Source organism: Arctopsyche grandis, chromosome 11 (genome assembly GCF_051622035.1).
Source record: "Arctopsyche grandis isolate Sample6627 chromosome 11, ASM5162203v2, whole genome shotgun sequence".
NCBI classification, from domain to species: Eukaryota; Metazoa; Arthropoda; class Insecta; order Trichoptera; family Hydropsychidae; genus Arctopsyche; species Arctopsyche grandis.
The window spans coordinates 20,731,831-20,748,002 of NC_135365.1; the positions used below are offsets into that span (position 1 = coordinate 20,731,831).

At 32.6% G+C, this 16,172-nt stretch overlaps 1 protein-coding gene across 1 annotated transcript in view; it reads left to right on the forward strand.

The window, feature by feature from the left end:
- Positions 1 to 307: 307 nt before the first annotated feature.
- Scr (homeobox sex combs reduced) overlaps positions 308 to 16,172 on the forward strand; it is a 58,070-nt gene continuing 42,205 nt past the window's right edge. Inside the window, exon 1 of the mRNA XM_077440878.1 lies at positions 308 to 1,208. Coding sequence (XP_077297004.1) covers positions 608 to 1,208 — 601 coding nt within the window. The 5' untranslated portion in view covers positions 308 to 607. The remainder of the gene's footprint in view (positions 1,209 to 16,172) is intronic.

Genomic DNA, 16,172 nt, shown 5'->3' on the forward strand with positions numbered 1-16,172 from the left:
CCTACACCCACCCACCCACCCCCATAGAATGCCCACCACGACACCTCACAGCGGCAAACGTCAAAGCGCGTGAAATAGTGGGCGTCGCGACGCCCCGCTAAACCGGCACACGTCCGGCTCCGAGATCCATCCTCTCCTCTTTGGACCCCGATCAACCAACCAACCAACCAAACAACCAAGCAAGTAACCAACCAACCAACCAACCAGCCAAGTTCTCTCACACCATATAATAGAACACGTGGTGGCGGCGCCGAGCGACCAGTTGACGGCAACTGCTTGGCCCTCCTGGCCGCGCGCAACACTCTTCACTCCGACGCCGGACGCCGTACCGGCAACACCTAGACACACCATACACCACACACATAAACACACACATACACAACCACAAGTGTATCACCATACAACCGCGTGTGTATATACTATCTAATAATCCAGTGAAAATAATTTTATTTAACCATACGTATATATTAATAACCCCCCCCCCCACCTGGTGTGACAGTTCGAACATGCGTAGCGATGTGCGCCGACGAAGACGTTAGATGAATTCCCGCAGTTGCAAAGTGTCAAATTTTTTTTGAGACTCAAGTACCAAGTACACCGATCCTAGATGAACGACCTGAACTATAACGCGGGCATGAGCTCATACCAATTCGTCAACTCGTTGTCGTCTTGCTATGGGGGGCAGCAGGCGGCGGGCGGGGGCGGAAGGGGCGCTGGGGAACCTGCCCTTCCGGCCCCCGGTGCTGATTATTATAGCCCTACGGCTCCGTATCCTGGAGGATGCTACTCTCCAGGACAGGGGACTCACTATCAGCAGTATCCGGGAGCTCAGTCGCTTGCGGATTACACCCAATTGCAACCGAGAGCGACTGCTCTGTCGCCTGCTCTGCTTCCACCGGCTCCTCCCGTTCCTCCCGCTTGTAAATATGCTGAATCTTCGTCGTCGGCTGGTGTCGCGTCTCCTCAAGATCTGTCAACGGCTGGGCCTGGGAGAACTTCGCCCTTAGTCGTGACTAAACCGCCCCCTGCTACGCCGCTGGCTTCTCCTGCTGATAAGCCGTGTACTGTTTCCAGTCCTGCTTCCAGCACTTCGAGCACTTCCAGTCAGGACGCTGGAGCCAACTCTTCGACCAAAGGAACCAAAAGCGGTTCCGGTGGTAATCCACCTCAAATTTACCCGTGGATGAAGCGGGTGCACCTCGGCCAAAGTAAGTAAAATTATCATTTGTAATACGCGCACGCAAAAAAATCATATAAAAATTACATAGAATTACACATCTTCGTCACAGTACAAAATGACTATGATAAACCGTGCGAACTTTGTCGCCTGGAATTTTTACACACAGTTTAACTTCAAGGTAAAATAAATTTCAGTACAATTTAATACATACATATATTTGTCTACGAAAATTTTCAACTAGACAATTAATCATTGCTCGATATAATAATATGTTATTTGAATAATCAATTCCGTCCGAAACAACTTCATTAAAAACGATCAAATTCGTTCGAATGAAATACGCAAGTTGCGATATTTTTTCCATTGCGAAAAATCACAAGATAAATTAGCATTGTCCATCTTCTCGTGTGTCGTCTCTCTCTCTCTCCGTGCATACGATAATAATACGTTTGACATTGACATTCGTTATAAATTATTGCCTCCGACAGAAAAAGTGATATATTCGATACTAATTGATATTGATAATAATATGCTTGTGATTGATTGTGTATTTTTTTCCCGGCGACGCAAAAATGGTATTTAGTCGAATAATTTCGCAGCGCATTAATAACGTATTTATTTATCTTTTGCGCAATTATTATAGATACATCTCGCGAGCAAAAAAAATCGACTGTACGTAGACAAAAACAGAGATCACTATCCACGGTCGTAAGATACGCCTACTTCGATATAAAACTATCGAAGTGTTTAAAAAAAAACGAATAAATTTATGCAATCGGAGTCTAAATAATTTCAATAATCCAAGTGCATTCGAAATATAATATATGTAATAAAGGAAAACGTCTGCAATTGATATATCGAAGCGGGAAATTTTTCCCATACTTATTTATAATTTATACTTAAAAAAAGTCATACGTAGATAATATTATATACAAAATTTATAATATCATAATTTTACTTGGGTAAGTTTAAAGCTATAGTTTATATGATAATATCATCGTATTACATGTAAATTTATCATAATAGTATATTAGTATGTTTTAAATTATACAATAATTATTAGAATGAAGCATTCCATTTTATTTTTGCATCATGAAAATATAATATTTTTTTTTAATAAATAAATTATTTTTTACAATTTTAAATGCACTGAATAAAATTTAAAATATGCAAGATTATCACTGTTGTTTACGCAACATCCCTAAACAACCCTTTAGCTAAACTAACCCTCGTTTCAAGGAACAAAAGAGTTCGGTTAACGCGTGTGTAATTTTAAAAGAGAAGCGTGAAAAATTTTCAGGCCCAAATAAAAAAGCAAAGAATACTTTGCATTTCAAAATGAAAATGCATTTAAAAAGACAATAAAAAAACCTGCATGAAAGAAGCCGATTACAAGAGTGCGCGCATATTATCGTACGCGATTATTAATGCTATCCTTCGTTGCATCTTGTATGCACCCATTGATTTATGGCAACTGGTCGAGCTCTTAAGTTTCTCTCGCACGAAAATGGGTTATACGCTGCATTATATATTTACGTATAACGATATAGAGCGGTCGATCGGCCATTTTGCTCTCGATCATTTTTGCAACAAGTGTTGCCGAAATTGGCGGCTAATTTTCTCATTGAAAATAGCGCGGAAATTCGTAGGCGTTGAAACGTTGCGCGATGGAAAATTTCGTAACGGTTGAAGATTGGTGAATTTTTCGCGTTTGAAACGCGAAAGCGTAGGACTTGAGACCTTTTGCAAAGTCGCCAGAGGTGGACTTGTGAGTCTTAAGGTACGCCGCCGATCGAATAAATCATGGAATTCATAAATAAAGAAACAAATCAGCCTCACACCGCGTCGGTCTCAACACAGCATCGGAAATTTATATGCGAAGATTGCCTTATAATTTTTTTTTTTGAAATGATATATTATTGTAAACATTTTACAAATTATACCCCGCGAGATTCCCTCATTAAAATATATATATATAATTTAATTTTAAATAAATGTTATTGTGAGATGAAATAAAATGCTTCGCAAGTTTCATAGTTTCAACGTCAAAAAAATTATATAAATTTCACTCAACTTAATTCAAATAATATAATATGTTTATTTTGTATTATATACTGAGTAAGATAAATCAAAAATATTGTAATATATACATAATTACTTCAAAGACCAATTCTTATAAGTCAATAAAATAAAAAGAATATTGTCACGCCATTTTTTAGAATACATCACTCTTATTTTATTATAATATTTTTAAATTTGTATCTAAGATGCTGTTCAAATATACTATTACGTTTATAAATATGTAATATAAAGTATTGTATATATATTATCATCATCATCGTCATCTTTCAAAAATTGCGCCTAGCAACTTTGATAATAAATGTGGGTTTTATAATTTCAAGGACTTGTCATATGAGTTTTTATATCATTAAAAAGTGTAAGATTGTATACGTGTATACGTCTAATTTTTTAAAATTCTGTCGTCAAATATGATATCTAAGTAAATTACAATATTTTTATGTCATTCATATTTTTGTTGGCTGTTTTATGATGTAGAAAGGTTTTACTATTTAAATTTTAAATCCAATACAATATAATAAACGGCAAATTTAAGCCTTTCGCAGATGCAAAATGTCATCGCGCATCCCAGTACGGGTTGATCCACTTTTACGCGAGCTTTTCACACTCGTATACAAATTTATTTTCCTTTTTCTCTTTACATAATTTTGACAATCGATTCATAATGTTTACAGGGGATTTAACGTCGTGAAATAATTTATATCGCGCATGTGGGCCCCACTAATGTGTGCCGCGGTGCAAAATAAGAAATGCACAAAACGATAATTTACGATCTCGGCGCAATCTTTATGCGCGTTTTTAAACGGCAAATTTGAGATAGTCGGCCACCGGGCTGTGGACAAATTTCTCAAAGACCCCACAAAACACACACGTGGTCACCATATAAAACCCCATAATTCATTCTCGGTCGAGCGTCGAGCGCGCACTTCCCTCAAATTTTGTACGCCGTGAAATTTCGGCATTTTCACAGCTAAAAATCTCAAAGAGACTTCTCAGTGCCTGAACGGGCATCAATCAGGATCTTGCAGTGTCTAGAAATAATTGCACAAATAGCCTTGAACGTCTGGAACAATGTCCTTTCATCGCATCCCCGTCGTGTGCATTTCTCTCAGTACGAAATGCAGACCGTAGTTTTAGCCGCAAATGTTACGCTTTTGTTTCTCAAAAAAAAGAATCCTTCAATTCAAACTTGTTCCTTCCTGGCCATTATCCATTGTCCTCTATTCAAACTAGCACAAACCTTCATATTAGTACTCCAAATTTGCGATTATTACTCGACCCGGGAGTTACAATAGTCATTGTGCTAAGGATGAGAAACAATTGTTCAAAAGTTACATAGAAAAAATACCATTCATGTTATTATTAGAAATAAATATACACTCTTTCAAATGAGCGCATCCTATATACATATACTTACATACATATATTGTAATGAAATATTCAATATAACATTGAAATAACCACCATTATATATTACAAAATCATCATACAAACATATTCTAAACTTAAGCTGAGAATAAGTGGCAGGTTTAGTATAAAACATTTGTTACATTCGTATGCGAAATAAAATTATTTTTATTACCATTGAAGCTGTACACTAAATTAACTACACAATTCATATAAATCGTTTGAAAAAATTGTGTTTCAAATAATATTGATAGCTTTAATATTAAGATCAGTACTAAAAGCGTACGAAAATTTTATTTAATTGCAAAAACATAAACTTATTCAAATTCTGCTCATAATTATATAAGTTAAAATATGTGGAGAAGGAATTTTATGATCCATTCAGTACGAAAAAAACACATTAGGCTAAGTTTTAGATATATAATTATACCTATTAAATGCAAACAGAAACAAAGCTCACTCACAATAAATTCATTAGCTACTTTATAGGGTCGAAAATTTCATATGAAAGTGCATCACATGAATACATCAATATTAATTTAAGACCTTGGGTCGGTGTTAAAGAGGCGGAATTAAAAGCGTGCTTGTTAAAGTTAGATGAACAGATAACATATCCCTAACCGTGTGATTTCTCTATTAATAAATTACATCTCGTTTATAACGACACGTAACGTTTTACGTTTAAAAAAAGCCGAATTTTCGTATCGGTCGTGGAAATTTTCACATTTTAGTGATGCACCCCTGCGCGTTGCACCCGAATGCACTCGTGTGCAGTTTTTATTAGCATGGGATCAATAAATAAACAACAAATTAAATTCTCGTAAAGATTAGTCGCCCGACCAGCGGTCGTAAATAAATCAAATCGAACCTGAGCTCGCGGTAAATTATGATTAAAATATTATACCCACTCTATATACATATGTATGCGGCCTTTTTACATAACCCTCTAACGATGAAAGCGCATATAAAACGTTTCTGAATATTATTATGTTTTTAAATTTTACGATATGCTCATATACGTATGCGTAAAAGTAACATTTCTATAACATTCAAATACTATCTCAATCTAAACCAGTTTCAAATTGATATTTTGATTTTTTTTTATACATACTAAATTTGCATGAGATTAGTTTTTTTATACATAACGGTACATTTTATGCACAATATTCAATATTTTTGCATGCAATATTTATATTTATTATTCATATGTAATAAAATAAACTATTGGCTATATTTTGAGCTCATATTTGAACTTAAAATTTTGCATCGAATATTTATTAAAATTGTTTTAAATATACAATCTGCTTCTGGAAATTTTAGCTTGTACTTAATCGGACGGTAATTTTAAATTATTTTGTTCAGTTGTTGTAGTTAATGGTCAGTTATTATAAAAATGATTTTTTGAGGCGAACATAAACGATTGTTTTTCTAATATTATAGAAGAAACATTTTGATAAATCCAATAAAAGTGACCAAACTATCTACTTACTCAATGTAGATACTGAGCATTTAGTTTAAAAGTTACTGACCAATTATAATTAATAGCTGACCAAAAATTTAGTTGCCGTACTATTTTGAATACTAATAATCGTTGCATCATTTCAGATGATAAATGTATTAATTTTTATCAGCTCAAGTATTAGTTTTTTTTCACATCAAATTTTCATTACTGTATTGCACTTTTATAACGGTTAACCATACGAGAAAAAGCTAGGTTATTTATTAATTATTACATATGCTTTTCAATTGAAAATATTCACGCGATCATTCCAAATTATTTCAATCAACTTATTTATTTTGAAGTATGAGTATTTCTGTATAACCAATGGGCATATAATTATATGTATAGAATGCTTATTCATATTCCTCAATTTATTGTAATCATTGCATATACAAATGGTTCATTTTATGCAATCAAAAATCAAAGAGCAGAATCGATCGCCTTCCATCCGCCATAGCTGTCGTTCAAATCAACGTTTCTTTTTTGCACACTGGGTCAAATTTACCCCACGCAACTGGCTCCAGGGTTAGCCCACCGCATATATAGGGGGTGGCTCCGAAAGATGGTTTTATAAATAGGTAAGTGGCCGATCGGCCCTTTGGGAATCTGAATGTTTTACGCGAGCTAGACATCTCAGCCTATATTTATCGTCGATCCGAAAACGAACATCGTGAAAATAAAAATTGAAAAAACGCATTAAATTATCGTGCACGGCTCGCCCCACCCCCGCCGATGCATTCAATGTGAATGTTAATTTTTTTCACCCAATAATTCATTTTTGCATCACCTTTAGGCGCGCGCATCATCTGCATACGTAATGCACTTGTAATTCGATCGATTTACTCATAATTACGATCGCTAACGTGTGGGAAAGCTTACAACGCAATTTCCGCGCGTACTTATTATTGTGTGTGTGTGTAAATGGCTATTTTTGCAATTTTTGCGGATGTTGAATTGCCCCCATGCCAATGCAGTCGGCGAGAAGGGCTCTCAAGTAGTAATAGTGTACGTTTGTGATGCATTAGTAATTGCACTGGTATGGCACAATGATTAACGATGCACTCGCATGTTTGCTTAGAAAATACTCCAGTTGCAATTAGTATAATGCATACAATGCGCAGTGCGCGAATCGTTCAGTCGCCTTTTGCGAGCTTTGAACTTCCGATTGATATTGACTGAATGCCTTTTAAGTATTTAATTTGAATTTTTTGTACACACATCCATATATGTATTATGATTATGGCATTTTAAGCCTCGTCAAAAGCAATACAAGAGGCAAATATTGCTTCAGGTATACATATATAGTCGTAAGTTTATTAATATTTATATAATAATCTACTACATACATATGTATGAAAAATTATAGGAAAAATTGGTTATATTTCCAAGAATATAAGCAATTTTTCCTACTTAATTTGATTAAATAAAGACTAATTTAAATTGAATTTTGTAAAGTACATACATATGTATAATATAATATAAAAAGTTAGACGATTGCATAAGTTCATGCCCGATTTTTTACACAAGGAAGTGAGCGATTTGCAATGAAGAAAGGGCACGAACTTATGCAATCATCCAATATAAAATGATTAACTATGTAAATACTAGTATTTCACATATGTATTTATAACTTAAAAAATCATTAAGTATATGGATGGAATAACATACAAAGGATACATTTAAATAATCTTTCTATTCAATGGAAATTTGAAAGTCAAAATGGTTTAAAATATATATTTTATGTAACTATTAATATATGTTTATAAAATATATATTTTGTGCAACTATTAATATAATTCAATTCAAATTTTTAAATGCATAGTTATTTAAAATAATAGGGATTATTCGTTTGTATAAATTTTTATAAACTACATATAAAATCAATTTATTTATACTACTATTTATAAGGATGAAATTAACATACTAAAAATATATTTCAATAATTTTTCTGTACAATGGAAATTTGGAAGTCAAAAAGCATTTAAATATATATTTTATGTAACTATTAATTCAATTGAATTAAAATTTTTATAATGCAAAGTTTTTTAAAATTATAGATGCTACATTTTTACCATAAAATTTTTGGTATTTACTACACATAAAATCAATTTATTTGTTTTCATATACACTATTAATTATAAGGATGAAACAACATACAAAGAATATATTTAAATAATTTTTCCATACAATGGAAATTTGAAAGACAAAAAGGTTTTAAATATATATTTTATGTAACTATTAATTCATAATGCTTTTTATATAATACGTCAAAAAAATTCATACTTTATAAATTTAAATATATTTAATACAAATTTTCGATAGTAGCTTGCATACAATATAATTATATAAATTATCATAGATGCTTTAATTTGATGGTTTGAGCATATTTTATTACACGTATGTACATTGATCTTTTATACCGATAGCTTATTTTCAAAATTTTATATGTATGTAAGCAGGGAATCTTTTCACACTTATACTTATAGTAATTTATAGAAAGATCAACTGCAACCAATGGTCTTCATTTCATTCTAATAGCCTAGCAATATAAATCATTTTATAATAAATATACACGCTATTGCATAACTGCAACGTACATATGTCGAATTTTCTTAATTCGTCATAAATTACTGGTACACACAATTGCGCATCAATTAAACATCAATTTTTTAATTATACTTCAATCTCAAAACCCAGTAGCGTGCTTTTAAAAATTTTACGCACAAACACGATCTAAATATTTCGCCGAAAAAATTTAATACGTTGTTGTACTCCTAATGCTCTGCAAGGTATAAACGATCAGTGTCGTTGTTGTTGTTTTTTTTTTCATCTTCTTTTTTTATCGCCAATACTCGAGACTATGATTTTCGTCTTGCGGGTAATTTATGTTCGTCGAGATCAGACACGAAGATATTCAAATAATATATAATTAGCGGACACATCATCACCCAGATTGGCGGTATTGGAAAACCTACCACCGGTGTTTCGAAATTCGAAATCGAAAACAATAAAAGTTAATGACGAAAATTGAACAGTATTAAATGTACATAAATTAAACGGCCGCTAAATCAGATACTGGTTTTTTTTTTTTTTATTTTATTCTTTATTATTCCTTCGCGTCTTCTGTGTATGTAGTTAAACGTTTAAATGGCCCGATTGACGCGTTACGATTATTTATTTTGTTCTGATAACATTAACACGTTGATTGATTGCGACACGCGTTTTGTCAATAAATTACCGTTTGGTTACGCACTAGGTATACAAAAAGGTTTTTTTTCCGTTTGTAAATTATCGCTCGGTATTGTATCATATTGAATTTTGTACGCAATCTGTCGAGAGGGCAATTCTTATTGGATTCTGCGAGGCATTCAACCGGAAAATGTATAATTAATTTTTTCTCGACGTCGCAATAAAATTGAATTGTCAAAAATATTGGTTTTTTTGCATCATTTTCCAAATAAGATGGAAAAAACGACAGATGTCACAGTATTACGGTATACTTTTGACATTTGGTGAAACAACATGTGGCCTATACCGCTTGAACTTATAGAAACTACATAAAACCATTCATTTCCAAATATTATCCAGAATTAATTCCATTCGAATTTTCGACCAAATATAATATATAATTTATAACTAGGCAATTTGCATAACAGCTTGCAGTTAAATGCCATTTATTTTTTTATTTTACTATTTACACTAAAATATAGATAGTAAAATTGAAACAACACACATGTCAACGCAATGAGTACATTAGGTAATATATAAAATGAAAATATTATATAAATATTAAATGGTAAATTGTTTAATTTCATACAATTCGATCCATTTATTTTGCCAGTGATGATATATGGATGTGAAACTTGGACATAGTGGATAGAGTGAAGAGATTGGCAATGATCGGGCCACGTGGCTAGAAGAATGGACGAAAGGTGGACAAAAGAAGTGCTTGAATGGTACCAGATAGAATGCAAAAGGGTAAAAGGAAAACCGCAGGGATGATGGGTGGACGAAATTAAGAAAATGTGTAGGATTTGATGGATGAGAATTGCGCAAAACAGAGATGAGTGGAAGCGTATTGGAGAGTCCTTCATCCAACGGTGGATGGCGAATGGCTGTAGATGATGATGATGATATGTTTATTTATTTTTTAATAGCAAATTGCTTATTAAACAATAACAAACTGAAATCAATAACTACATATAATATAACATATCTTACATATGTACATATGTATGTGTTTTAACTATCAATCTTAATTTAATTACATCCTCCCTGAGTTATCAATTTACACCCTTCAAGAAGGCACTAAATGTTACAATAGTATACAAACCACAATTTTTTATTTTATTTATATGCAAATTTTAATATTCTTATACTTTATTTTTAACGACTTTATTATATTTGAATTGCATTTTTTTATCATATCTATATTTCATTTTTTATCCACTTTTTTGTATTTAAAAAAATATATATAGGTAATATCAACGTCAATGGGTATTTCGTCTTCAACGTCAATGGCTACTATCTATTTCTATACTTAATTAATGTAATTAAATAAAAAAATATATATATGCTTTAAATTAATCATACAATAAGATATAAAGTTGAATTTAAAAAATATAAAACGTATCACAAAAAAAAACTGAACTGAACTTTGACTGAAATAATATGAATTCTGATACGAAAGAAGTTGCTCCGTTTTGTCTTGAATTGGATCGTTTCCTCGTCACTTAAAATTCCTTTTGAAAAATTTAATACAAACATGTTATAAAAGCTGCTCAGAGCGTCTCAATAAAAATGAAAATAATAAAAAAATTAAATGTTTGCCGTACAATGAATTTTTCAAAAGGTTTTTCATTCGCCCCTTTCGAGGGCCGCGCCGATGCGGACAAAGCACTCGACATCTTCATTTTTACTTCATAAATAAAATATTTCCATTTATTGCCCCCGGGCCTCGATATAACACCGATATAAATAATATATAAATAATGAATGTGACAACAATATAAGTATCAGACGTGCGGCAAAAGGATTGTCTCCCGGGTAATAAATTTAACCGCGAACTTTTTTCATACTACCATATATTTGTATTATTTCTTACCCTTTGCCTATTTTACCGCGCTTTTGATTTTATTTGTTATGTCCAAAGAGCGCCGCTCCTACATAATGTTTTGACGTTTTTTTATTCATATCCTATCTGCTGTTGTTATTATTATTGCCGATCGGTGCCGTTTTTTTGCACGTTTTTATTTGTCGAATTCGCTCGCTCCGCATTTTTATTATTATAATAATACACACTATCGTGATCATCGTCCTTTTGTGGCCGGGGCGCGCCGGCTTATTTTATTTTGTGTTAATTTGAACAATAACTTGTTGGTCTTTTAACAGATCGTAAACCTTAGCTCGTGAGACCCCCGTGATTCATGGTATCACACCGTGAGCTCTTATGTCGAGTTTGGGCTCACCCCACTATAAATACTATAAATTTTGTCGAGCTCAAGAAAAAATACTAAAATGACACATTTTTCCCTTTTATTTTTTCCTCACGGAATATTTCAATATCTTGTCACACTTCCTCCTGTAAATTTAACTTTCAAACCTATTTTTCTCACCCAAGGATTCACTCAATTCTATGAATGCTAACTTTGAAGCAAACAAAAACATTCATATACAAGGTAACGGTACGTATCACCGTCAGTGACCCAGTGCTCGTCACTTTTTTTTAGCCAAATATTTTCTTCAGATGTTACCATAAACAGATTGCTTGGAAAAATTCAGAATTTAATTCATATTCTCCGGCAAAATTAGCCTTAATCTTACGATACCTTATACATATGATTTCAACATTGACACACTCTTACTACAGTATTGCACTAAAATATAAAAATTATAATAAATGATGTACACTCATATAACACGTTCTAATCCGAACGTTACAACATTACTGCAAAATTGTCGTTGCTTTCGCATTAATAATTTGATTACCGGTTCTATCGCAAGTCATCTATGTACATGATTCCTATATAAATCTACCAGAGTTTAAGCAATCATTTGAGCTTTGGATACGCTTCAAAATCCATATTTTTTTATTCAAATCGATAGCACGCATTGTATGCAACGTTGGTGCCCCAATTTCCGAGGTCTATAATTTAAGTTGGGGGATCTCGATTTTTTTTCTTTGGGTTCTCTCAACATTTTAAACGGTTTCCCTTTTGGTAGTGGGCTACAACCACTTTAAATTGTCATAGAGCTGATTTATTTCTTTATCTTCGCATCCTCCGGTCCTTTCAGAGGTCGTAAACCATTTTAAATCTCGGTGGGCTTTCAACGTGGACGTTTTATTGATTTTTAATTGCCGCCACAACACAAGCAACAATAATAATAAAACCGGTTTTACACCACTTGATTTAGAACCACTACCGATATTTTTTACAATATAGAACCGAAATTATGCAATACGATAATTCAGATGGTCACTTTTCAATATATTATACATGAATGGCGTATGTTTGTTTGTACAATTGCTTGCGCGCATTAATTACGTATATTTGCATTACAAATAAGAAAAATATCTGCGATTGTTCATTCTGTCTGTCAAAACGTTCTAAAAAAAAAGTTTTTTTTATATACAATAGTACAAAAGTATACATGCAACGTTTTTGTATGTAATTAGCCTTTTTCGAGTCTCAGCTGGCCATTAAAAATTGTACATGTTTAAATTTTAATATAAAACAGTATGAGATCACGCGTTCTACTACATGTTTTAGAAACAACGCTACCCAGTCTATTATTAGATTCGTTTAAAAATTCCATGGTGTTTGGCGTTTTCAGGGTTTTCAGGATACTCACGCATTCAGATCACTTTTATGGCTTTTCCGTTCCCGCCTATGGCCAAGCCTCACTTTACGCCTATACAATCCGCATTGTATTGTATTATATTTCTCAAATGTGATATCTCATTTGAAAACAGGCTTTTCATCGTGCATAATTTATAATGTAAACTCTCGTATGGCAAACAAACACGAACGAATACGGTGTTTCTTCAATCGAGACTTTCGCATTCAATTTAATCGAACGCATTGAATTGATAATATTTTTGCATGCGTATAATTGCCGGTTGAACCCGCGCATTGGTGTTCATAATGGTTCATTTACATCTGCAAACACGATATTCTAAGATTGCGTTGAATTTAAATATACCGGACTAGTAGTAGTTAATTTGTAAAAAATATTTTTAGTAATATATTCACCTGCTCCATTGATTTTAATTGTATTGGGATGCTTTTTATGTTCATTTTCTTTAGTGTGAGTTTGATTGATGTATAGATTCCATACATAATTAATTTATTATATTATAAAAAGGTATAAGAAAAATGTTTTTATATAAAACTCAAGACAGAACCTAACATGTGCAGGTATTTTCACCATTCTAAGATTTATATAAGATGACGCAAACCCTCTTATAACGCAGAAAATAAGATTTCCTACCGTGTCATAGAAGGTTTGATTATAGATACATACATACTTAAATATATACTATATGAAAGCTTTCAATCGCACATTTCCACTACTTCCAATTGAAGCTGTTGATTCTGATTATTTTAACTCGTATCAATAGGCGACGATCGAAATTTAGTTTTGTGAAAGCCATTGTTCAAATAGTGTGAAGCGATCACTCAAAATGATCCATGTATCTTTCATCACACCGCAAAAATAATTACATTATAATATGCGAACGTTATCATCGCTAATCAGGGGATTAGCACATTAAGTATGTTTATTAAAACAAATTCGCCGAAAAATATGCACGCAAAATAATTAGATCAAATTTCACCGCATTGCATTGCGATAACAGTTATCAATTATTTCCAATGTGTGTATATACATATGCATGTATATACATATGTATGTATATTTTATTTTTACAATTAAAATTGGATTAAACGCAAAAATGTTCTTACACTCATTGTGGTTGTACAAGATGTTTATTTAAATTTTTCAGATTAATTTTCTTTAATTTTTTTTAATTAGACGGTCACATATTGAAAGGGGGGAATTAAGCGAACGCAAAAAAACGCGAAATTCTATTATCATATTAAATGCGTAATAAATAAAAAGCAGCACTAGACACTTTTGACACTTTCGACGATAATTTTCGTTTATTTACTGCACGTCTCGCGAAAGACATGATGGATGCGTACAAGATGCACTTAATAACGCACTAAAGGTTCGCACATATCAGATAGAGGCAATTAAAATTCAAATTTATAGGCAGACGCCAAAGTGCAAAGTCCTCTGGTACACGATGATTAAATTGATTTAAAAAAATTGCAAACAGGAAGCCGACTTGTACGACTTCTCAAACGGTACATATACAATACATGCGAGTTTAAAATTCGCACTGTTGGAAGTAGGGGGGTTCATATTGAACGTTTCGCGTGTATCTAATTTTCGACAAAATTTAGTGTTGGGTATAAAACAGGGGTGCAACGATCCGCGATAGAATTTTCGCTTAATGGAATCGCGTTAAGGACGAAACGCCGAGCAGCCGGAATGCGACAAGGGTGATGGAGGAAACCCTCCCATCGGCTGCCTGAGAGGGCTGAGTGCCTCGAAAATTTAGCCATGCAAAGGGAAAAGTTCAGAGTTGAGACGAAAAATAAAAATCCCGACCTCACACCATCCCAAACACCCTTTTTTCCCTCCGAGGAGGTTCGAATACGCCAATGTGACAACTTTGACGTTGAAACGTTTTAAATCGTACCTAGTCAATTTATGTAATATGTATTCAATCTACACCTGTCGATTGTTATGCCTACGATTAAAAACTCCAATTATAAACATTACATTATTTTTATGAATAATGATTTCTAGTAGAACTACATATAACTAATTAATATCAGATTCACAGACCAGTAGAAGTTTTGCTCTCAATTGATACGTCACATGTTCAAATCTTAAAAGTTAAAATCCAAATGATAATATATCTACAGATGCAATAAATTTCCGATTTCATATTTGTTTTAAGTCTGAAATTATTAATACGATTATAAAAAAAATGAAATGATCACATCATCTCTTGCCTGTAAAAAGTATAATACAAAATGCAATACCCTTTCTAAAACGCATACTACGTGATAGATATTATAAATACAATATATAAGTAGTCAGAAAAACAATCTAAGTATATCTAAACATGTATAGGTACATATACAATAAGATTAACTGAATTATTCTTTAGACTATTCTTATTCCTACATATTTATGTTTGTTTATTGAAATGCATGTAATAATACAACGTATCTGCATGTTATCTCTATTCAAGTCGATTGGACAAATCCGTTGAAATAGGTATGTATGTTACACTGAGAAATCTACTCCTAGTAAGTTTTTGGAACTGATATACTACAAAATGATATGGTTAAAGAGCCGAAAGACGCTTAATATGTTGGAAAATAAAAAATTCTTACCATAATATTAAATTTTGAAAAACATTTTGATTAAAATTAACGTTAAAAAGCATTCGTATGTACCAATAAGAGCCAAAGCGGAAATACATATGTACATACTGATCCATCGAACAGTACTATTAAAGTCTATTATTTAATCAAACATATGTATGTGTGCCACCTTAAGCCAAAGTTTTCCAGCCATTCAATCTCCAAGCAACATTTGGTCGATCTCAATTACGTTTTTGAAATTTGAAAACAATAATGAATTCCATATTTTAAAATAAAATATAAAACATCATTTATTCTATTAGATGTAAAGCGCTTCAAAGAAGAAAATTTTAAATTCTTTTGGAAGAAGTTGAGACACATGTCAAAGATTTGCTGATTCACAATGTATCATAGTAAGGTGATTGAGCAAAGGATATGTTTTTATAAGGTTTCGACATATATTACCTGAAAAAAAGAACATTTTTAATTAAGAGAATGGATAATGGTGCGACATATGTATGTATCTTTGCAACAAAGAATGGCTTTTAAGACAAGAAATATT